General features: G+C 46.6%; 1 protein-coding gene across 5 annotated transcripts in view; it reads right to left on the bottom strand.

The window, feature by feature from the left end:
- Positions 1-25,888, bottom strand: part of wasf1 (WASP family member 1) — a 58,637-nt gene that overhangs the window by 19,756 nt on the left and 12,993 nt on the right. For 4 of the 5 annotated variants that reach the window (XM_036549484.1, XM_036549486.1, XM_036549487.1 and 1 more), the window contains exons 2-4: positions 11,279-11,438; positions 10,723-10,857; positions 544-697 (exon numbers count right to left, since the gene is read on the bottom strand). In XM_036549484.1, the coding sequence (XP_036405377.1) occupies positions 544-697; positions 10,723-10,857; positions 11,279-11,411 (422 nt within the window). In that variant the 5' untranslated portion in view covers positions 11,412-11,438. Of the gene's footprint in view, positions 1-543; positions 698-10,722; positions 10,858-11,278; positions 11,439-12,605; positions 12,966-25,888 lie in introns of those variants that run through there. The other variant, XM_036549485.1, reaches the window with a different exon arrangement.

Here is a 25,888-nt window from a genome sequence, read left to right as displayed (position 1 = left end):
GCTAAGCAGCCGGACAGGAAGCTAAGAAGCTGGACAGGAAGCTAAGCAGCCGGACAGGAAGCTAAGAAGCTGGACAGGAAGCTAAGAAGCTGGACAGGAAGCTAAGCAGCCGGACAGGAAGCTAAGAAGCTGGACAGGAAGCTAAGAAGCTGGACAGGAAGCTAAGAAGCTGGACAGGAAGCTAAGCAGCTGGACAGGAAGCTAAGCAGCCGGACAGGAAGCTAAGAAGCGGAACAGGAAGCCAGGAAACAGGACAGGATGATACACACTGCGATAATAAGCTAAGCAGCAGTACAGGAAGCTGAGCAGTGGGACAGGAAGCTAAGCAGTGGGACCAGAAGTCTAGCAGCAGGAATCTCATTCATGTCAACCTGAACAGAGACGCATAACAACGCAAACCCTGTACAAGAGTTTTTCAAAACAGTCACATCTACAGCCACGTAAGCTTATTTAATTGTCACAGTCAAAGTCTAAAACAAGAAACAGCATAACCGCTTGTTTTTTTACAGGGGGCCGAAGGGAGGTGACTCTCTTGGAGCTGACCTGTAGGGTGTGAGGATGTTGAGGGGCGGCGGCTGTTCACACAGGTCAAAGGTCTCCTGCAGAGGAATGGGCAGCGTCCGGCGGTCAAACAGCTGCTGGTCCTGGATGGTGGAGCTGCGGAAGGCCTTCCTCATGGTGATGTCCTGCAGGGACACTGAGTGAGACAGAGAGGGAGATAAGAGCAGAGAAAGAGGGGAGGATGAAGGAAAGAACAATACTTAACCAATTACCTAATTAACCAATTAACCAATTAACAACCAATTGGATGAGAACCTTGATTTCCAGCCATCACAAAACACATGGTGGTATGGAAACACACTAGTTGCTTATAATCACCATCACTGGTCCAAAAAAGGACAGCATTTTCTCTCCAGCGATTTAGGCGTCGCGACCCTTTGATCTGCACAAGTATTACGTACGTAAGATGAAACTGATTGAAAGTGTGTGTGTGTTTGATTGGAACAATTTCAGCTACCAAGACTTCCTTTGATGTATTGCTGATCCTGACCAAGTTCAAGGAATTCAATTACCTTCTCAGGTTAGTTCCCTGGCCTGAAAATAGTTATTACGCCTACTTTCCTTCAAGTGGATGGGCTATATAGAGAGAGGGTAACTGGGTGGACCCATCTGGATAGGTTACAGATCAGCAAACGTTCACAGCTTTCTCTGAGGCTGATACACACACTGAGGATGTGCTCTGGCCCCGAGACACAGAGATCTGGAGACATGAGCAAAGGCAAAGGAGCAACAGAATACATTTTGGCTGATAAAATCCAAGGTTGGCTTTGGATTCTGCATTTGATGCCCCGGGGGTAAGTTCTCATTTCATTCTGTTCACTTGCATATTCACCACACCTGCAGTTCCATTTGAACATGGTCCCAGTGTGGTCTTCTTGCTAGTCTAAACACAAGGGACCACCACAGTTTTTCAGTAATCCTACTAAGGCTATTTTTGTGCTGTCATACCAGCTCCTTGTTAATGTTTTCTGATAAGGGACACGGGTGATTAGATTAACATATTCATATTGCAAACCGTTGCGGATCTGTGGAACGTCAACTCAAGGAACTGCAGTCATATATTTAAGGGGGAGCGCCGTCCGCCCTGCAACCAGAGCCCATAAATCAAACGGAAAACCACCTTCTCAATTAAGGTAGTCTCTGACATCAGCGTCTGCGTAGACCTGCAGACGGAGGTTTAAATGTGTAGCAGAATCGGCAGAAGTAATGGCCATTCCGTGTGGATGCGTGAACCTTCTTCGACATGGCGGGCGGGTGGATCGCGGCCTGCCGGGTGTGAAGTCGAGCAGGTTCTTCCATTCCCCCTTCAGGTGGCAGTGACAAGACAAGAGGCTGGAAGCGCGGAGAGATAAGGGCGAACGCCGCAGCGTATCTGAGGATGCGGAGGCCTACACTGCCTGTTTACGTCTCACAAGAGTGAACCCTCCGATGGGAGACTATTACACGCTTTGGCGACGGAACCCAGACAGAGCGATGCACTCACCCAAGCAAAAGGCGGATCAACATTCATTTCCCCTCTGTACAATGCTATAATTTAGGATCATAATTAAGTCATCATAATCATCATCATCGTAATTATTGCTGGGAAAAATGTCATATTCATGCAAACCATTGTCTTTCACAAAAACCAAATGTTTAATCATCGCAATTTGTACTAATTGGCTAATTTTACATGCACTCAAAAGCAATCATTGCCGGGGAGGTTCATTTTGTGACACTGGTTAAAGATTCATTTTTATACAGAAACTTCCTACATTTAAAAATGTGGAAACTCAATGCCTCTACATGAATTATCACACTCAGAATTGACACTGAAAGATGGAGGGGAGAAGAAAAAAAATCTAATCAACAGTCACACAGGAAAACATCTCCAATCAAGTCTCACACTGAAAAACTCTGTTCAGAACAATTTATATAAGAAGCACACAGCGATCATTTTAGAAAGGAAAAACTAGCCCTGGCACATTTGAGGAATGATTCATCAGCCTGTGACGCATTATTGATCTGTGCGTCAGTTATTATAACTGCTGTACAGAACCGCTGCCCTGAACCCATTACACTGCCCTGATGTCACACACAAGTGACATTAAGACCAGCAGGCTTAATGTCAGTCTTGCTTTGAACTACAACTAAGAAGTCCGAATTAGATCAACCTGTTTCCAATCAAAGTACTGCAGCAATCTGTTCCCAAACCATGGCTCAAAGATAGGCTGTATCAAATGTCTGAAAGATGTGCATGCATTAGCTACTTCCTGTCAAGAAATCCTGTTTTTTATTGATTTATTCATTTTATTTTACAAACCTTGTGCCACATGCTTTCTGCATTTTAAATTCACTTGAGTTTTGAAATATTCTCACCGTGACAGCTTCTTCATTGAACTTAAAAATTCATGTATCATCCCCAAATCTGCGCAGCCTTTACAAACAGTACAGTTGTGGTGTGCCATACGTTTTTGAATAAATGTTTTTGCCAATAATCCCACCCTTAGAATAGGAAGTATTCTGTAAACCCTGTTAGAATCATCATAGGCAGATAATCCTATATTTCACCGTTGAAACTGACACTGAAAATGTCACCAAACACGTAAAAGCCAGAAGATTTCACAATGCAGTGCTACAAAGCACTGCAGCATTAAGTGATCTACAGTTAGTGGATGCACTTTAAGGGTCTGCTCATCTCCAATCAGTCAACAATATGCGTGAAAATGCTTTCTGAATCCAATTTCGACTGGAAAAAAATGTAATAGGATATGCAACCACGCTAATATCAGAACCAATTAAATCTGCAGCACGCTGGAGATTTTAACTGGGTTTCATTGTATTATAACGTTATTATTATTATTATTATTAATAATAATAACAATAATAAACCATAATAATAAACAATAATAATTCACATCTTCAACCTTCAAGCAACTAACCCTAACCATAACCCCCTTACCACCAAAGCACAATGCTGCTCATAATTAACATTTAATAAAAAAAAAAAAGAAAAAAGAACCGCAAGAGAGATGCTTTACAGATGTGGTTCTGTCAGGATGAGCTGTGTAGCCTGGAATGCTGATCCCTCCAAACAGACATGTGCTGAGCAAGACATGCGACTGCTGCTTTGATATGCCAGTGAGGGCAGCGGGGCAGTTCACCCCTCTCCGCCCGCCGATTTTCAATGACTGCTTCACATAACACTGTCCCAAGGCTCATTACAGGGCGCTTGAAGGGCACCTGGCCTTGGGCTCTGAGGACAGGATCCTAGGGAATATGTGTCTAGACAGGCAAGCATTTAGAAATCCTTCATGTAAGAGCCAGGTGTGAGGGCGCCTGCTAAATCCAACCACACTTTCCCTTGGTTTGAGACTTTGAAAAATTCATTCTCGTTTTCCAGCAAAATTAGTGCCAAGCTCCCATTATATATATGTAAAACACCATTATGATCACTTGTTGAAATGTATTACCAGTATCAATGATGCCCTTTAGCTGAGCATAAATTTGCCCACAGATTGTAAGGAGTATGGCACAGGCACGCATACACCGCATTACAAAAAATCTCTGCCTCTCTAACAAACAGCTTCATTGAAATGAAATGTCAATGGAATCATCTGAACAATAAGGATGTCACCAATCACACTGACACAAGAAAACACGCAGGGCCGAGTCTGGCTCCACTGAGGACATGGCCAGCATCTTAATGGACACTGAAGAAGGCTTCAGATGAAACATTTGGGTTATTATACCCTTATGACAGATATCTTCCTGCAACAACAAATAAATAACAACAGCAGAACTTCTCCGCTTGGGAGAAATCTCTTCTTTGAGCATGAGCGTACAAAATAAAAACAATTTTCAGTCTCTAAAAAGCATAACGGCACTCCTGTAATCATTTGGCTTCACAAGACGAAAGTGGGGGGGGGGGGGGGGGGGGGAACAACCTTCAGAGCAAAATGTGAGCTGCACTGAAGCTCCACATGCGTTCCAGGGAATAGAGCTGTGAAACGCAGCTGTGTGGCTGAGGTTTGTTTTTCAGGACTGCATCAGTAGCAGACACACAGAACTCACACTGACAACGTTTTCCCTTGGGAAGCCAAGCAAAACCAAGGAGAAAAGCAGCATGACAAAAAAATGTAATGTTTATGTACATTAAAAATGTGAGCAATAATAATAATAATAATTAATAAATAAATAAATAAATAACGATAATAATCTGCGGAAAAGTTCATCTATTAATCTATTCCCCGGTGGCGGTAGACGTACTTGTGCCAAAACGGCTCGCTCTTTCAGGCTGCGTTTTGTATGTGCTCGATACACTCGGACCGGCGGGGCAGGAACGGAATCCGTTTCATGGGACATGAAAGTCCATTAATCATCCTGTTTTGTTTTCATTGGCTGAGTGCGGCAAGGCGAGCGCTATCGGAGCACGCGGTTAACGTTAATCTTCGCGAGGTGTCTTCCTTGGCCGCGGCACCGATAGCATCTGCCGGCTTTACTAGGGGACCTCGGATCTTTAAGGCTGTAATTAATTGGTGATGTACATATCAAACTTTGCCACTGAGCTCTTCAGATAAAGGAAGAGGACAAGCTGAGGCAGGCTCTCACTCTCGCGGCCTGGGTAGGCACCAGTCTGCTCTGAGCTAAATGGAAGGTGACCCGGAGAACAAAGGGAAACACGTCCTCGGAGTGTTCCTCCTTTTCTTTCCTTTTTTTCCTTCCGTTCTCCGCATTTGATCCGTTGCTGTTATGGATATTAGAGTATGATTTCATTCTACTTTTGAAGATTATCTGTGAAACAAACTTCGCGTCGCTGTACGCTGACACACATAATGCGCAAAACCTTTCTTGAATTTGGAATCATAAAGCAGCTGCCAACTGGCAGGGGAATAGCGCCCTGGGTACAAAGAATACCCAGAAGCCTTGTGTGCAAGCTTAATTTCTCTAGTCAACACATCTGGCAGAAATACACCATTGATGCGCACTGCCTTTGGACCAATGGAAGTATTAAGGCTTACTGAGCGCATATGTAAGCAGGGGGGGAAAAAACGCCCTGAAAGTCCCGGCTAAAAAATGTTTATTCTGGCCCATCTGTTATCAAGTGCCTTTTCAGAAAGACTGTGTGGGGTTTGGCATTTTTATTGGCGGAAAGAGCTGAATCAGCCAGCACTCTGACAGCTAAAAAAAGAACCTGGCCCGCAAAGGCAGGGCCTGATGGAGCCATTTTCCAAAACACCTCCCCAACATCACTTCAGAAAGATGACGCGCCTGGCCACTTGGTCTCTCCACAAAGACGAATATCACACAGCCAACTCTTACAAAAATAAAATAAATAAAGCGGGAGGACAAAAGCACAGAACGACCACTGTTTCACACACTGCAGCAATTCTTAAAAGCCTTTAGTTAAATGGAAAATTAAAAACCAGTTTTAAAAAATTGGCACACTGGGATAAGAACTGGGGGAAAAAAGGGCCTCCGGGGTCTTTGCTGGGGATGTCTGCTATCATTATTACACCAGGACGTCTCGGTGATATAATATGGCCATTAAATGTGGGATATGGGCCATTAGTTTTGCTGGGAAGAATGATATTGCATCCTGACAGGCCAAAAATGGTATTCAGCGGGGATGGAGGAGGAGAGGGCCATCAATCACCAGGTGAGAGCGACCTCAAGGGCCTGGCGGAGAACCTTGTGGGGGTTTGTGTGTGTGTGTGTATATGTGTGTGTGTGTGTGTGTGTGTTTGTGTGTGGGGAACGAGGTGACCAAGGACAGATCTGGGTGCAAAGCTGGCACATCCCGCAATCGCGCTAAGGCTCGGCAGAGTGAGATGGGGAGAGGAGAGGGGCCCCGGTATCGCCCCTCTACATTCATCAAAGTGACCTCACCCTGCCCTGTTTTCCCGGCCACCCGTTCCCGCCTCCCCACACGCGGCCCTGATTTATGCCCTCGCGCGTCTCCCACTCGTGTCCCCTCCTCTGCCTCCTGGCCTTTCTCAACATTATGGATCTGAGAAACGCAGAATCCATTACCCTTAATGGCTACAAGGTGCTGTTACCGGGAATTGAAACCCCCCGACTGTCAGCTTTGGGCTCGCTTGTAAGTCCTGCTAACATTGCACGAGTTCTTGGCATAATATTGTAAGACCCAAGGGCGCTTTCCTCTTTCTAACAACGCTACTAAATATCAAGGAAGCGCTGCATGTGTACAGCACCAGGGCCGGGCCTTCTGGGGCTAAGCCTCCATGGATGAAAAATAGACATCATCCCAAAAAGGCATCGGCCACCTACGCCCGCCTGCGGCACGCATGTTTCTGCACAGCCGGGGTTTCACGCCGCCTGCAGAGCAATTCTTATCCTCCCTGCAGTGCTTGCGTGTCCACGAGGCAGTGCTGTCCACTTGCACAAAATGGAAAAATATATATATTTATTTTTTGCAAAAGTACTTGGAGCGGGGAGCATCACTGCCGCAGTCTCGGCAGGACCGGCAGATCTCAGCCAGCCCTGGCCTTATCAGGAAGCCCTCCGGCTCCCGGGCCTCAAGGTAGGTAGGGTCTGCCGGCCAGGAAAGAGCTGACTAAGTCGCATTAGGCACACAGGCCATTACGCACGCCGGTTACAGAATGCTGAAAGTAGATTATTTGGCTAGCAAGGAGGATAAATTGGATCATCATTTATCATTACTGGGGGCGGGCTGTGCCGGGGAGGGAGGGGGGAGAGGGGGGAGAGGGGGCAGCTCCCCAAAGGAGTGGCCCAGATGCAGTCTGACGGGCATGTGACGGGGCCTGTTGGGACAATGAAAGGGAGCCTGCTTCTGTGCGGGGCGGGAGACAGCGAGCAGGCTGCCAGCGTGGCCGATCCGGTTACAGGGCTCTCCCCGACAGCGTGTTCTCCGCTGCTGCCCTCAGCAGGAACACAGGGGGGACCTCCGCAGCCGGGTGCGTCACCCTAAACCCTGCCGGCGGATGCAGATGGTAGCGGCTTACATCCCTGCGTTCGCCTGCAGTTATGTTGCAGTGGGGGCTCCCTATTGCAGCGTCAGTGTTACTCCACAAGGGGCTAAAATGTAGCATTCAGCAACTTCATTTCTCGCACACAAACACAAGCAGTTTACCCACAAGGACCACAAAAAAGTAAGCCTATACACAACCCCCCCCCACACACACACACACACACACACACACACACACCCGTTTTATTAAAACACAGACAAAACCAAGACAGAAAGAACATAACTACAAAATCAATGCAATTTGCACAATAAAATTGAAAGTGACTGTAGCCCCCTTTTTTGCCAGCAGTTTGAACTTAAGCTTCATGCACTGGTTTGACACAGATGTCCCTTCCCTAGTTTTAAAGCCTTATCCCAGTGAACATTTCTGCTAATCATTTCTGTCAGGCACAATAAGCCTCATTCATATGGCGTTCCGCAGAAAACGAACTGCTTAAATTACATGACAGAATCACTAATGCTGTTATAATAATGGCCAGCTGGGCTAGGTAAGATACAGTACTCCTTTGCCCCCCTTTGTGTGAGAAGACTCCTTACCTAGCACTTTCATCCCTTAATTGAGTGTAAGTACAATTAAACTATTTTCTTTCTTAACTTAAGAAAGGCCTGTTCGCTGTAGGTTTATTAAATCAATGACTTTGTCTCTCTCTGCTTTAATGGTGGTGTATTTCAGCACGGTATGAAAGGCTGTTCAGATGAAAAATGACACCATCTTCACAAGGCTTGCTCACCTAATAAGCCTATTAAATCCCCCTGGTGCTCATTGTTACACGAAATAACTTCAAATTGTTTCACGATGAAAAAGCCGGGGGGAGGTTACCTGAGGATATGCTGTTCACACCCACCCACATTTAGGAGTTTTTGTATATTTTGTAGAGAAAAAAAATCATTGCTAATTGACGAAGGCTACCGTTCCAAGGCTACACATCCCACGTGAATACGTTTTAATTACAGATCTGAACCTCTGGTCATTGCTAATCTATGGTCATTACTTGGTTAGAGGATTAGCATCTGCTCCCTCATTAGATACACTTCCCTTTCATTTCTGGCTCATCAAAAGCAGCAGAGCTAAAGTTGACTTTTTTTTTTGATACATGCCTTGCTAATGTGGGCTGCTGGTACAATTTTGTGGCCAACCCAAGTAAATCTGGTATTAAGCCTTGATGGTGTTTTCTGAGAAATACATGTTTGAGTTAAGTTATGGCTGTTAGTGCCTTTAAACTGTCAAGTGGCAATTTTTCAAATACTGAACAGCAAAAACAGCACTTTGATCTTCATCTATGAAAATATAATATCAGAAATCTTGAGAAGTCAAGTCACACCTATACGGGGCATGTTAAAATATTATTTAAATACTAATGGGATACTGTCAGGCAAGACATACGTCCTGTTCAGCAATTTTTGTAGTCAATAAAAAAAACTGACGAGCAAGATGCCAATTTACCATTACCAACATGCTATGATTTAAGAGCAAAAACTTGCTCGCTTGACTGATGTGATTTAACTCAATTACTTCGCTTTTCCAGTATCGGCCGCTAGCTTGATTTACAGACACCTTCTACCCACGTTCAACCCGTCTAACAGGCACACATCCTGTCTGTGCACCGAAACATATTGGTCACGGCAACCCATAAATCCTTGGCCTTCACTTGTTTAAGCCAAAACCGATCAATAAATTGATAAATGCGGATGAGTTCTCGGATTTTAATTCCGTTCCGTGCGCATGTGTGACCGCTGTCCTCTCGGGGCCACTCGGCCTCCGGGTTTCAGGCGTCCGTTTTGATCCCTGTCCCTTTTAACCCGGGGACTTCACTCCCTCGCTGGCGTGTCACGTGACCAGGGTGCAGCGAAGGATCTAATCTGGGGGCTGCCGCGGCTCAGCTCACAGGCTGCAGGGTAACAGCAGGGGTCCTGGGATTTCATCAGAGAGAAACTGCAGCCTGACATGCTTTGGGGGGGGGCAGTCATATATAACCAGCGGCTACGTGTGGGTTGACAGGGTTACCCATTAAATCCAATTCCACATCAGAGGATACACTCAAGGACAAGAGGAGATTCATGCCACTGCGTGGCTGCTTTATGACAAGGTGACACTCCTTTTGAAAATGACCACTGCATTTCAAAAGGACTGCTTTAAAAGAAGCGTCCCTACACATGCTCATTCATGTTTACTTTGATAAACATTTATATAAAAGTGAAAAGACTATGCATTGTTTTGTGGTTAAAGGGTAGTGAGGGATCATGAGGACACAGCAGTTTTTTACCGTTTCCTATCAGCTGTGTGGTAACTGGAATAGGACAGCGCAATCATTCTGTCGTTCTGAGGTGAGAAGGTGGGGCGGCTATTGGAAAAGAATGGCATTCATTGATCTTTTCTGCTGTTTATGCATGCGAACTCAGCACATATTGTATTTATTTTTATACATATTGACATAATGTCAATGCTACTTTTCAGTATGTTTCTGCTCTTGAAGACGTTTTAAAATCAATGTACGTAAGTAATGTAAACAGTTGGTGCCCAAACTGTAGGTGCAACAGTCACACAAACGGTAAAATGACTTAATGTATCTGAAGGTTTTCCTTCCAAGAAAGAATGGTATACTATCCCACTAGAATCAATTCAAACCTATATAACAGCAATAGCTAGCAACATTCATATTTTGTTTGGTGTTCCAATTGTTTTGTCCACTCCCTGTAAATGTACAAATAAGTATATTACACATACACATAAATATATGATTGCTTTCTGAACTCTGGTATACCATTATTTGAAACTTCTGCAAGTTGTACAAGTGTCTATATTGCAAACATATAGATACTCAGTTACATGTAGGTATCTAGAAATTTAGCTGACAGAGATTATTGCTTAATCCCTTGACAACAATATACTTTACTGGTTCTACACAAAATGAAGTTTATTCAAGCTTTAGAGTTCTGCCATAATTTGATGCTCATGTTGCTAGAAACCACCTCCACCTCCACAAACCCTACAGCTATGAATCAATGTATCATTACAACCCATACTGCCAACAACAAACACCACTGTAGGGAAAAAAAACATGCACTAAAAAATGAATGGGAAATTTAAACACACAGATGCTGGTCTGCTCTGTAAGACAGTCCATGGAGTGAACTGAGAAAGAGAGCCCATGTGGGAGGGGGACACTTACGCTCCTCCTCTTTGGGGTCCAGCTGGGTGACGCTGATGGACAGGCGGTCCACGCGCTCCTGGAGGGAGTTCACTCGGAAAGAGAAGGAGTGAGCCTCGTTGAACAGCTCCCCGAACAGATCCTCTGCATACTTGCCTGCACAGAGACGGGGAACACGGTTACCACACCAACCTGTCAGCCAGGCCTTCAGCCACTGCTGCCGCTAACGGCAACCCGACAGGCTGCTGAAAAACGACCATATTAAACTAACTGCGTTACAAAGGCGCACCATTCATCTTTTACTCAAATACAAGCATCACAAACACCTAAACCTGTGTCTTTAAGTCATCTCAGGAGCAAATAATCTCTCTCCAAACAAAGTTTCTTTTGGATATTGGAGCATGCTCACTTTGCGATAAGATTCAAAGGCAACTCTACCACAACTGAAGGACTGTGAGCACATAATTAATGACTTCTGACAAAGGTGACCAGTTGGTCCCCCAGACTGCCACAGAGAGGGACACCTGTACAGGTGTGGAGCAGAGGAGAGGGACAGCAGGGGGAGGGGCCTACTCACTGAGGCTGCTGAGCTGTCGGATGACATTTGCCAGGGACACGTTGGTCACGCACTCCAGCTCATTCTTGATGCCCCGAGGCAAGACTGTGTGACACAGGTGCCTGGGCTCGATGTTCCTCTTCACTAACGGCATTCTGGGTCACGTCAAATGCCACGGCACCTGGAAAACGAGGCAGAGAGAAAAAGAGAGGAGGAGGAGGAGAGAGAGAGAGAGAGAGAGAGAGAGAGAGAGAGAGAGAGAGAGAGAGAGAGAGAGAGAGAGAGAGCGCTCGTTTGAGAAACGCACTGATCTTGTGAACGTGGCAGTCCGAGGCTGCCGACACAGATGCAGGCCTTCCCGGTCACACATGGTACCGTGCTGTGCGTTCTGCTGCCAGCTTAATCTTCGTCTGGTGAACGGCTGCCCAAGCATGTTAATTACATTAACCGAGTAATACTCTACAATTTACCCTCAATTTAGACCAAAGCCGCCGCCATTTGTGCTGCAAGACGCAATTTCACCCCTTTGCCTTTTCAGGCATTAATCCCCACGCTGCTGATGGCCCATTTAAATAGAACCAATCCATTTCACTTACAGTCTCTCTGCAAGCAAATACTATTAAACCAAAGCGCAGCAACCAAACGCAGTAAGTGTACATCAGCGCTTACAGATGCCTTCTTACCAAACTACACACTATAAAGTTAATGAACAACTTAGGGCTGCTGTGTGTGTGTGCCAATAAAAGCAAATTATTAGTAGGGAATTAATTAGAGTAAACACTTAATTCCTCAGCTATGTGCTAGCACACATAGAAGGAAAGACACAAAATGAAAGAAGAGCACAGGTAGCTGTGATGTTGTGCAATGGCAACACTGCACTTTTCCAGCAGTTTCTCTATGCTTGTGACTCTGAGCCGGTGCAGGTAAGCTGGGTGGGGAACACAAAGAGAGCGTGAACATCCAGGGAGACCAGGGAAAACCGGAGGGAACGGCACTTTGCTCCAGTGAGGCCAAAACAAACCATTTTCCCTCATTAAAACGAGCCGGTTTGATTGAGCAGCCGGCAAATGCACTCTGTCACGTCAAGCAGATTTCTAATTAAGCTAATAACGCCATATTTTATCAGGCAGAAAAGGAACCGCAATAAAATTTCAAGTCCATTTCAAGATTCTATTAGCCAGTTTCAGTTCACGGCGAAACGCGGCCTCCCTCCTCGGCTCGTTTTCACCCACGGAAATCTCCCTCTGCCTTCCCCATTCCACAGTGCAGCACGTCGGAATTCTTTCTAGGTCAGTGGCCGGCGTAATGTATTCCTCAAACCGATCACGCCCTTTGCGCTGCCGCAGACCTGTCCGCATCCCTCCGGACGGAAAGCTGGTGTCCATCCATGTGGTGACCTTTTCCGAGCCACAGGCAGGTCGCCGGTCTGAACATTAACCCCTTTGCGGAACGGAGGCGGGTTGATGATTCATGGCTAAGGACAAATCTGTGCGCGGTGGAAGCGGAGGAGCTAATCTCGGTCCGGGCGAGGTGCATTCTCCCCCTCTCCCCGCACAACGTTGTACGGCGCAGTTAATAACTCCTTCCCCCGGACCGGCGCTGACAAAGAGCAGGGTTTGTGGAGGTAATGGCTAAATGAGAGAGAGCGTTTTAGAATGCAGGAGGCTGTTCTGCATTCTGTCAGCATGGGCGGGCGGCAGCATTAACCCACTGTGTTTCCCTTCACAACAGAGCGGCAACAGAGGGTCCACTTCACCGGCTGCCAAACAGAGATGAGAGATCGGAATACTACCAGCATGTCTCAACAGACTAATGGCTGCACTACGCTACAACCGCCTCAGCTGACACTCAAGGAATTGAGGGTGGGCAGGAGAAAAAAACAGCACAAACATCTCCTTTGCAACGTACCCGAGAAATACAATTTTCCGTTTCAGTCCTTCCGTTTAAATATGACCCCCCGGTTGCTACTTTCGCACGCCGGTTCACAAATTTGGTGACAGTTGACAAATGACTCATCCGCTTGTGCTTCAGATGAGAGCAGAGAGTGGCTGACAGGGCGGAGACGGAGCAGACGCCCCTCTCCTGTCACCTCTCGTGTCCCCCTGGGGCCCATTCCGAGGCACGGATCTGAGGAGATCCGCCGCGCCTGCTCTCTCACACACACACACACACACACACACACACACACACACACACCTGCAGAGCACACAAACCCAAATACAGCCGCCACAACAACCATTACAACAATAACAATCCAACTACAGCAGCCACAATAATTGTTACAACAACAACAGTCGCAGGGAACAGGACCTGTGGACACCCACGCGTTCACATTAGGCAGATTATGTAACGCTTATTTTATTTATTTGGCGGGTGATCTCATCCAGAGTGAATTAAGAGGTCAGAATGGAGAGAGTGCTCGCCGTTAAAAGCTGTAATAAGGGCACAGGTGCACTGCACTAAGCAGGATGCTGAGCGATAAAGCATAAAGAAAATGAATGAGGCTCGGCCTGGGATGAGCCCGGGACAGGCTCTGGGGGTCGAGGACCTGCCTCCGGGCCTGCCGAAGCTGAGGACGATGGCCTTTGGAGGGGGGGGGGGGGAGCCCTCGGAGGTGGCTCCGCTGGCGTGATTTAATCCAAGCCAAAGCCCCAAATCCCTCCAAACCTGTGTGCTACAGAGGAAATCCTCCAATCAATACACTAAGACACACAAGCGTGTTTGGCCCCTGCGGGAACCACCCTAATAAATAACCTGTAAGATTAAAAGGCCTGTGAGCTAAATAAGAAGCAGCATATCGTCATATGCTTGTGGAATCTGCATGGGAGATGCTGACTGCAAGCTAAATTTCCTTTTTTTTTAAAATAGTGGAACACATACTGTTTGTAACATATTCAAGCAATTTAACAACATATCCTTAATATACCAACTTCATGAAGCAGAGGTTCTTTGGTTTCATTTGTGGCCCAAAATCAATAACGCAATCTACTTTTCTTTAAACTGAATCTATAGCACTCAATGTCATGATTACTTTCTGCCTGCTCTGGAGAGAAACACCAGGTAATTAAGGATGTTGTGCAGTATCGTCAAACTTGGTACACGTTAGCTATAATGCTGAGGCTACGTAATCAATGCAGGAATGTATGACAAATTAACATGCCTTCAGAAAATAAATAATACCAATAGTCTGCTTGTCTTCAATAATGTGTAGTGGTGTTTCTGTTGCTATCAGCAGATGTTTGCTCAATACTGGCAACACTAGGGGAGAACACTAGAGGAATCTCAGTGAATAACATCTTAATAAATCTTTGTCAGAAAGTCCTCCCCATATTTTCATATTGTTCCCTAAATAATCAAAAGAGAAGCTGAATTGTCATTTTTGAATTCTCGGTATTAATAAGATTTCATTTCGAACCTTAAGACTTTCATGTGTAAGACAGTTGCTAAAATTTTTTTAGCATCATTGGGGGAATTTTCACTGACAATGCGCCGGCATCTCAGAATGAAGCCACGAGATGCACAGTCTGTCTGTCAGAGAGCGCAATTAGAGCGTGCGGCCTGTCTCCTTTCTGCGGCAGCGACAGTTATGTACACAGGATTTCAAAATGAACGCCGCGTCTCACTTTGGGCACGCACGTCAGATCAAAGAGGGCCGGCCATCTGTGACAGCTTCCTAATTATGCAACCGGTGAACTTATGCAAATGGACGGCTTGATTTTCATGCTGGATGTATGTGAGGCAGTCAGAAACGCAGTCAGAGCGGTATCTGAGTTTGGTGGACCCCCCCCCCCCCCCCATTTTGTGGTTTGTTATCTTTGGGATGAAATGGAGTTCTGTCTGCTAATTTAAGGATATAACAATCTCCCAAAACTGGAACTTGAATTGTTTTTAGCTTGAGTCTAAAAATTCCTATAGAAATCGCACCACTGTCACAGAATATTAATGCGAAGACAAGACGCTGCCTCCAGTCACGGATCACTGCAGCCCAAGCAAAAAGCTCCAACGCTCCCTCCTGAGCCCGGTTTACCGCTCCTGCCTCCTGGATTACCGCGATCATGTCATTTTTTTATGATAAACGCTCTTGTAATTAGCTGAAGGGCACAAAACACGAATCTGTCCTTCTGCAAATGGCAGAAGCTTACCGGGGCTGGCTTCATAAATCCAACGCAAGCAATAACCTGAAACAGATGAACTAAGTTATTTATGATCCAAACACAAGTCTGTGACCTCCCACAAAGGGAGGAGAGGTAATTGAATGGGTTAGTTAAGGAGAGGACAGAGACGCGGGGGAGGAGGCGGGCGGGCGGGACGGGGAGGGAACGCAGCTGTATGCACCCCTCTGCTGCACATACCAGAGGAACCTCTGCAGATGCAGAGGGATCGCACGCCCACTGCGCCTCTCCCCCCCGTTTCCCCCCCTGCTCACACTCCCCCGAGCACGCTCGGCCTGTCACCACGGCGACGGCGGGATTAGGATGCAGGGCGCGGCTCTCCGCCGGAGAGTGGACACACTCCCGCTGTCAAGAGCGGCGCAAAGCGAGCGGGTGACACCCCCCGCCCCCCCCAACCCCGTGCCCCACACCGCCGCGTCTTTCCTCCCCGCGTGCTGGGGAAAGGGGAGCGCGTCGAGGCCCGCCCCTCCAGGGCCCTCAGATCAACAAATAATTACCGCTCGGCACTCCGACACACTGCCGCCGCGCTCTGAATTACAGCCGGCCAGCCTCGGGGCTCCACGAGCAAGCCAGGGAAAAAACAGAGAGGAGCGGTCCATTGTGCTGCGGTGTGGGCCGGCTGCACGGCTCACCGCACCCTGCACAATATCGCAATCACGGACACAATAAAATGCTAATGGAGGAACATCGCCGGCGGACACGGCGGCAATGGCGATGAGCCGCCCGTTCTGCCAGGGCCAGGCTGGGGGGGACGGCTTCCACTCCGGTTTCAAAGCACGGCTTCAAAGCCCAGAACCGGTGAAACTCCACCCCCCCACACCCCACTTCCCCTTCATCATCAAACGTAATTAGAGACGCATTAAAAACCAAACGTGGAGTTTGTGTCTTCTTTCTTCTCTCTCAGATGTGGGATCAGAGATGATGCATCTGAAGTGTAAGCAGATGGTGCGGAGGGAAGTGTGGCGTGGCCTGGCGCTGGCTCCCCGAGACGCTGTTTCAACAGCAGCACCATGTCAAGAGCTACTCGCGCGTTTCATTTTCGCTTCGAAAGACATGGAAGTCGTTTTTTTTTTTTTTTTTTTTTTAAACTCGATGAAAATTACAGTGCAGCCTCGGGCTGCTCTTTAAACTTCTTAAAATGCCAGTGTGTTTAGTTTTTTTTTTTTTTTTTTACTTCAACCTCTAATTACGTTACAATGGATACACACTCAGATTTCTTTGTATAAAAAGAAAAAAAGTTCAAAATTCAAATGGCGCTCCATACAAATGATACTAAACATCTATGGAAGCAGAAATTCACTGACAATGGCACCCGAGGTGTTGCAGCTCAAGTTTTCAGTGTTCCACAATTATAACTTAACTACATGTTGCTGTAACAAGCCGTTCCTGAGTGGTAGTTTCTACTGAGGGACTTCTCAGAAGCCCATTTCTGAAGACAAGAATGTCAGACTAGAATGTTGCGTAAGTATTGCCAAGTTAAAATAAATGCAAGAGGCCCCTTTTTCCCAGTCACTTAACCCCAGGCCTCTACCCCATCTCCCCACCCCCCAACACCCCCCCCCCCCCCCCCCAAACAAACCTGCAAATGTAAAACAGAGCTAACAGTGCTGTTCAGCAAATCCTTGGAAGAAAGGCAGTCTCGCAAGACAAAAACACCCAGAGAGAGAGACGTGAAATGTGTGAAATGTCATTTGCTCCTCCCTAACAAAAAAGCATAAAGCATGACACCTCTCAGAATCGCACCCAATGTGCGCGATTGTTTCTCCCTGCGAGAAAAGCATATGACCCATAATCGCAACAAATCCCCTCGCCTGCCCACCACCCCCCTGCCCCCTCCCTCCCCCCGCACCCCAAATACTTTGAATTTGCAGCGGCTACATGCAGCGGATGGCCTGGCCGCAGCGATGGTAGCTGTAAACAGCCTCACAGCTGTTTTAGATTACAGAGCGGGACATGCATCCAAGGTCCTCCATGGTTTGAACAGCAGGGCCAGACGGGAGTCTGCGCTTCTCATTCGGAACGTGCCTATCTGCACCTCAGTGACAAAAGCAGCCACCTACACTGGCACACCGTCGCTGCGGGGCTGAGAGGGGCGAGGAAGAGAACAAAGCGGATGTCTACTTTTGTAGGTCACCTTATCCCTCTGTACGTAAATAACATCTGTGATATTTTGCTTGCTTTAAAAAATGTTCTTGCGGGTGGGAGGGGCCGGGATGGTAGGGGTTCCTTCCAACTGCTTCCTTCCAAATAATGTCCTCAGCTCTCAAACTGTCTCAATACTATCCGCATCTCCTTATCAGATTCAAAATGGAGAGCGTAAAAAAAAAAAAAACCTGGTCTTTTCCTATTCAGGTCAGCTACGGCAATTTGTCCTTGAAGCTACTGAAGGAGATATTGATGGGTGTAACAAAATAAATGAAAAAGAAGAACCCTGAAATCGGAGGAGTTTTTTTTTTTTCCCCCTCAGCTAAGACAGCCCCGTGTATCCTCAGCCCTTATCAGACTGCACACCTGATCCGACAGCCCTCCCCAGACGACCCACAATGCCTTGCTGCTGCTTGGCGCATGCCGCCGGTGAAGGGGAGCTGTCAGCACTCAGCTGCCTGAGTGGAGCCTTGATGCCTCTGACAGCCCTGAGCACCACAAGGCCCCTTCACCCCCCACCCCCCACCCCCCCCCGCTCAGTCTAACCCCCACGGGCACACGCCGGTCACGTCTCCAATTCTGTTTACCTTTTAAATATTCATTAACCTCTAAAAACATACATTTTCAGCACCGGTGGCTACGCCTTCCTCAGCTCACGGCGGCTTTAGCGGGCCTCTGCACCGCATCTGCAGTGAGGTCTTTTCCGGCACCCATGGACTGTGAAGCATGAACAATGCTGCCCTAGCTGAAAGACAAAGAGGGCCGATACTGCGGCAGACTAGCCAACGCTGTGTCTGCTTACCTCACTATTAAGAAAACAGAGAGCCCTGCACATCCTCAAAAGGCAATAAACTGACACACATTGACTCCTTTTAATTATGACCTCCGTTGGTAGCCAGAGTGAACGTCATATGACCATCACTGGTCATCTGTCTGTGTGTCTGCCTGCATGTCCTCTTGAGAAGACAACAGTTGATGAGGTCATAGCCTGATCTGAATGACACTTGGGTAAAGTGACACCCCATGGCGAAGGGAAGAAATTATTTGATTTTTCGGGCTGCGAAAACGGGGTGCTAAGACTGCTACGCTCAGGATGGCGGAGGTATGCACTCAGCTGAATGCAACTCGCGAGGTTTGTTTGAAATCAAAACCAAAGTGATCTGCAACCCCTTTCTTATTCATGGGCTGCTGTCGAGAAGGATTTAGATGAATCTGTCAGCTATGAAGCCACCAAACCTGGAAGGAATCTGATACATCAACGGACCTCTATCCCCCCTGAGACTGACATCAGCTACTGTGAACACGTGACCCATGTCTTTCACTGGTGTGTTAAGAAAGAGTGTGGTGCTCAAGACCCACATCATCACTGAAGAGCGCATTCTCAGCACCCATCGAAATATGAGCGCGCATGCTAATTATAACCGCTCCAGACTCCGCTCAAGAGCGCTAACACATCTATATGCCATGATAATTAAGTGCTAAAATGTATGCCCTTACTTGTCATTCTAAAAATACCTGGGAAAAAAATAGTAGCATGTTAGTTTTATAGAGGCATTTATAAAGGCACGAACCCTAGGGCTCCAACACTTCTGAGTTTTGATCAAAGACAAACTGCAGATGTTGCACTTTCGTTAAGATCTATCAGTACAAATGTGGAACTGTTGCTTGAGCTTGCCAGGCTGAAGTCATAGCAATGTTAAACACGGAGAAGAACCTGACCTAGAAATTTGCATCTGCCTTTACAGAAACTAAAAGTTGAGACTATTAGCCCATTTGGAAAAACTGACATATCAAGACAAAATTACTGATAAAGATTGATTGTCTAGATTCACATCCTAGGTTTTTCTTTTTAACAGAGCGGAGCGACGTTAGGCATGGCTAAACACACTGGTCTTAAAACCAAGATAAGTCCTCTTGAAACAATATTCAGACACAGAAAGTTTTTTAAATATGGCGAAAACACCGTTGCCCACTAGCAACGTATATCTGTGTATTTTAAACAACCTGTAACAGAACCCACTACTGACAGAGCAGACCATACTGGATAAAGGCTACTTCAGCTAGCTTTAGCTTTAGTTGTCACACTTTAATGCTTTAATAATCTCCAAACAGTTTCCTTAGCCAACTAGACATAAACAAACAAGTTGTGTTTACAATCAAACAGAAAGCTGGAACGCTTAAATGTGGTCTGTCCGCTGTGAAAAAAAAATGTGGCACAGAGCCAAAATGTCAATGAACTAGCTAGCTGGGTATCTTTCTTTAACAGGTAGAGAAGTGCCTGAACATTCTACAGCTTCAGAGATGACCTGAATTTGCTTAGTCTTTAATTAAAAATACATAAAAAAACTTTATTTAAAAACAACTTATAGTATAGCTAGCAAAAATACTAAGTCATATTCCTTAATGGTAGCAGCAAGTTCATGAACGAAGTTAATGATCAATGAAATGATTTGTGGTCACAGCCTTAACAGAAACTGTAACTGATCTAGACTCAATTCATGCAATTCAGTTACTCTGTGGAGATCTCAGCTGTCCTTTCACAGAGAAATTTCTATAACCATGCCAATCTGTAGAATTCAGCACCATTTAACCATTTTATTCTTGCTATTGAGAGGAATGTGCAAATTATCCCCGTAGATAAAAATTTGACAGAAATCAATTAAAACGGTTTACTTTATAGGCCTCATTAGCTTCCTTAGATATTTCAAAAATGTATTTGCAAACTGCACATACAAATTAAAAGGTATCACTACTTGTGTAGTTATCCTACATTTTCCATCATCTGTGGACTACTGAGCACTAAAAGAGTACATCATACATAAAATAGAACTGTTGTTGATTTCTACCAATTTTATGCATCCCTAAGTAGTAACAAAAATAAAGAGTAGCAATGGGCATCCCTACCAAAATGGTATTTCCTGAAGATTCAAAAATCACTACCATAAATAAAGGTACGTCCAAAATACTGAATGTTGCATAGTTAGTCTTGCAACTGCAGTTGTATTTCTGACTAGTGTAATAAAGTTAATATGTTTTGTTCGGTCATGACGGACACCATGGTTCCCCTGCTGTGTATCTGGAATTGCTGTGAGAGGCAGCTAACCTCTTATGAAAGCAAAACACTTTCATGTGAAACCGACACCAGCGCGAAAATGGTTCCAGCCACAGTCCTTCTGTACAGTATCAGGGAAACGGACAAAGGTGACTTAATGAGCTTCCCCTTAAGCTATTCATCTCCTGTGCTTATTCACCCCACTCAGGGATGCGTAGTTTACCCTGAGCGGCCACTTTATATGAAAATTTCATGAAAACAACTCTTTGCGGGGAGAGAAAAGTATCTGGTTTATGTCGCCATTACAATGCTATAAATAATATCGTTAGGGAACATCAGTAATGCATACATAAAAAGTAATACATCCAGTATATTTACAAAATACATAAAAATAAAATTCAAAAGATCACAACCTTGAGATCTTCTATTTGCACAGTCTGTTTTCACAGCATAGCACAGCCCCCCCACGCCCCTGACATCTCCTTTTGATCCCCACCATCAACTCAAATCACCTCCTCTCAGCCTCCTGACACCAGACAGTCACATCCATACCAGCCTTTACCTGGACTCTCAGTTACACCCATGTCCTGAACCACAGAGCAGTACCATTTGTACTGTACTAACTGAAGACTAAGAAGCCCATTCCCCCCTGTGATGGTGTGTCTCAGCAACCCAAACGCGAGGATTGCTGATCCAAGGATGACTGGACCATTTGGTCTGCATATGAGGTCCAGTCAGGGCACAGACCACTCTGCTCCACCCCACTATCTGTGCGCCGTCACTGGGAGACCTGTCGCTCACGGTTACATAAACATTACTTGTAGCTGTGATTATGTAAATGTTACTTGTAGCTAGTGGCGAGGGCCAGGCGCACAGCTCATCCTCAAAGGACAAATCTGTCCTGACAGTCGCTCCTGTCCTTTCCGTAGCCACGCCTTACCTTTAGACAACATCAGAAGATGACCCTGTGATCTCAGTGCAAGGGCTCCTGTTTGTCATGTCAGCAAAAGCAAAAAATAGCAAGTGCTCTAGGGATTCCATACACTCAATGCTCAATCGTGCTTACTCATTAACCTGACGGGCCTCAAATTACAACACAAAAAGCAAGTGGAAAAATATAAAAAGTGAAACAGAAATTCCATTAATAACAGGTGAAGTAAGAACGAGGCTCAAAGCTGAAAGAAGTGGGCAGTAATATCTTCCCATCTTATTTCCCAGACGAAGCAGCGCGACAGATGCACTTCGCTTTAGAACAGTGACACTGTTGCTGTATGGAGTCCGTATTATGCGTTATTATAATCCTCTTCATGGGGGCAAAAATGAAAGCAAACCGCACCGCAGGGCGCATCCGCACTTCACCTCACGGTGAGTCTTCAGTGCCGCGCTGACAGGTTACAGGGCCGCCGCTGCCTCTCCGGGTCAATACACAAATTACCAGCAGCAGAGAGACCATCAGGAACCAATCCTGAAAAGGGCAGCGCAGACGGAGTCACGCTGAATGCTAAGTCCGAGCCGCCCTCTCCTCCTCCTTGGCCAGCGCCGGCTCACAGGTTTAGCAAGGGGCATCTTCAGGGAAACAGCTTGACAGGAAGCGCGGCAGACATTTACCTAATGCCCAGCACAGACAAAGAACAGCCTAACGTCCTTAATGCAGTGCAGCGGCAAACCCAGTAAACTCTGCATGTGGCTGACGATGGAATTATATTACCGTGCTGCAGCTGACCACAACCCCTGATACGACATCTGTTTGGAGCTAAAAACCTGTCTAATACAGAGCTGCCTTCCCATATTATTGATGTGGGAAGCTGATGTAACGTGGAAAGTATGTGACTTACACATATTACAGATTACAGATTTCCATTTCTGAGCAATGGTTCAAAGTTCATCTGAAGGATTCTGATGAAATATCCAATTATATTGCACAATTTCAATTCACTTTGTGAAAAATGCAGATACATGGACATGCCTCAGGGTCAAAAGCGGAGAAATACAGTAATACAGAGACTGCAGCCCAACACCCTTATTAAAAAACAAGAGCAAACAAAATCAGGCAGAGCTGTGCACTTATCAAATATTCCCTTTCAATCTGCTTTGATATTCACACAGAGAACAGTCTGTTTATGGACTCCATAATAGTGCTTCCATCCAGAAGCCTGGTGAGCACAAGCATTCTGACCATTGTAGAAATGACAAAAAATATACAGTAATGGGGAGGGATACCCCCAGCCACATCCAAATGGCTCTCCACAATGAATGCGGATGCACAGTGAATTGCACTGATTTGACTGCACGTGCCGTCCTGCGGCTGCTGTTCTCGTAACGACGGCTCGGAAACGAAGCGGGGCCGCCCTGCTTGTAAGGGTGGCGGGGAGGGTGATGACGGACATCCGCGGGTGCCCCACGGCGCTTCGGCGATCTCGTGCAGCGCCCGCAGATAAAGGACGGTGCAGGAAACCAAACACGGGCGATAAGGGGACCGGGTGGGCTGGCCCCCGACCCTCCTGCGACGATACCGCTCTCCCTCTCCTTCACCGCACCAGCCTTTCGCGGGCCCGGCTGTGAACCTACGCCCCTGGATGAAATGGGAGCAGCCACGCAGCCATTCTTCTCCTGGTAGAAGCCGGATCGGTTCTGCTGTGGACCCGCGGACCGCGCGCCAAATAGCAGCCCGCACAATACCTTCCGACAGCTGGTGAAAAGCATGTGGGCTCCGCCGATAGGAGATTGCAGAACTTTATTCCACTTCAGACAGCTCGGTCGCTGCCCCGATGAAAACGGCGAGCGGAGAAACACTGGTTTCCCCCTATGATGACAGTACATTGTGATGTAGGTAATGTCTTTTAAAACGCATCTCGCTTAAGACACCTTCTGGGCACACAAAGGCATCCTTAATGAAAATAAAACAAGCTAATATAAGTGCCTTAGCCTACATTTTAACACTGCCTTGAAATCTCATTATGCGCCAGAAAACAGCTTGCCAACTGCCAGAAATCGATGCTGTCATCATTACTCAATATAAGGGGAAAATAAGTGGATGTCTCTGCCATTAATAGAGTGAATCTTACAGAGAGGGTGCCAACTCGGACTGCTACACACACGCGCACGCGCGCGCACACACACGCACACACACATTCTTTCACTGCTCAAGTACTGTGTGCTTCCATTATTACCACTTCATTATTCCTTTGTTCAGCAGATGCCCTTGTAAGTGCAGCACACAATACCACCAATTTCACATCTTAACGCATTCTGTAACCAATTTACATAGCTGGATTGTTGCAGAGCACATTGACACAAGGTAGCTTGCATAAGGCTGCAAACAGCACAGGAGATTCAAAGTCAACCCCCCCCTCCCCAGGTCCAGAGTTCAGTGCTCAAAGCACATGCTGGCCTATGAAAATCTTCCTCAAAGCAAGGCGCTACCAGAGCAAGTGAGAGGCTATTGCAAAATCAATTTTGCAAGGCACATTTTTTGAGCAGATTCCCCTGGCCGTCCCTGCGGTTGTTCCAGTACATTCAGAGAGGAGAAAGGTACAGAATTTGGACACACGGGTGCTTTATACACACACACACTTCGTCCTTTGGCCTCTGTTCCAGCAGAATGATCCATTTAAAATGTAAAAGCCGTGTTGTCTATAAGGGGTGGACTCCATCCCAGTCTATTCAATAGATTTAACTCAGTGGTCTGTGTGGGCTAAAAAAAGGGGGCTTGTGAAAGGACACAGTTCTCTTTGGCAAAGTTAAATGAAAATCACTCGCCGCTGAATGACTGGGCGTCTATGAGCCTCGGTCCATGTGCCAATATCCTGCATGGCATATTGAGCCCTCTGGCCCTGGCATCAGTCTCATCACAGGGAGAGGAACCGCTGAAGCGAGCTGGCATTGTGCGCGCAGAATCGCATCATTCACCCCGCATAAATGGCGAGGTCCCGTCACCGCGCACAGGCAGTTCATTCCACACGCAGCTGTGGCACACACAATCGCCTGCTATTCTCCCCTCGTATTGGGAGGCGAATCTGCGCCTCTGACGCGACCCCCTCATCGCGGCCGCGGCGGCCACCTCCAGCTGCAGGACAGACGGCTCGGATCGCAAGGACTGGCAGGTCCTGAAAGGAGGGCTTTCCTGGACGCTTCCTGCTTCACGCGGATTATTCCTCCAAAAAACGCCCAGCTCGGCTGTGCTCCGCCATTGTGCGAGGGAAGTTATTACTGCCCCCTCTTATCGAGCACTCCATGTCATACACAGTCTGCGCCGGTAGCTTAGCGGGTTTGTCGCAGCGACAGTTAGGTTTTTAAGTTTGCTGGTGCTCCATTCCAGTGCGAACGTTTTTTTTTTCCTTCCTCGACAAATGTCAGGGCTTGGCGTCGTGGAGCAGAGATTCTGAACGGAATAAAAGGTCAAGATCAATTGAGTGCGCTCACCTCATTAAAGGAAGGGGAGCGGGTCGCGCTGTAACCTCTCACTCCAGAAGGACAGGGCCCCCGAAATCCTGCTGGGGCGTAACCTCCACCTGCCAGCTTCAGATTTACAACTGGACACCTTAATGGTGCCATAAAGGTGCCTGGCCTGTGCTTTTTCCAGGACGTCCATCTTGAAAAATTCAGACGTCACCATTACAAATTCCTGTTGTTCTTCCTCTTTTAAAATTCAGAGTGAAGTGAGCGCTAGAAGCTAACACACATGAAAAGAGCTTGCTAAAAATAAATCCCCCCCCAACAAAAGCCATAGAAAAACCCACACATAACAACAAGGTGGAAGGAAAAGCATTGAGCCTGTTTAGAAAAGCAAGCCAGGCTAGCGTGGGGGGACATCTCACATGTGGACAGCCAATACCTGCGGTCGAATACACAAATTATTCTGTTCACTTCGCAAACGCATCCATATAATCATTTTCTTGCATAAGTCACATCGAGTAAGTGAAATATGCACATAATCTGCCAGCTAATTTAAGACCTGTGGTGTGGACTCCTGTCACATGGCAAGGGCTGAATCAGATTTCCTGAGCAGAAATGTATTATGCTGATAATACTGTCCTAAGTGCGAAGGAGAAAAAACGCAAGAGGTCCAGCACCATTACACTTACTGTTGAGGGGCTTGAGGTGCTGCCAGAGTATCAGATCTCCCACTTACTTAATCCTCTTCCTGTTGCATGCGGCACTCTGTGAAGAAGCTTCCTTCCAAATGCTCTTCGCTGTCATTCTTATGCTGTCCACCTCAAGGTGATTTTTGAAATGGAGGACGGTTGCAGAGATATTCTAGTC

Source organism: Megalops cyprinoides, chromosome 17, assembly GCF_013368585.1.
Source record: "Megalops cyprinoides isolate fMegCyp1 chromosome 17, fMegCyp1.pri, whole genome shotgun sequence".
Classification (NCBI taxonomy): Eukaryota; Metazoa; Chordata; class Actinopteri; order Elopiformes; family Megalopidae; genus Megalops; species Megalops cyprinoides.
Note: the sequence above shows the minus strand (reverse complement) of the source record. Positions and strands in the feature narration are given on the sequence as shown.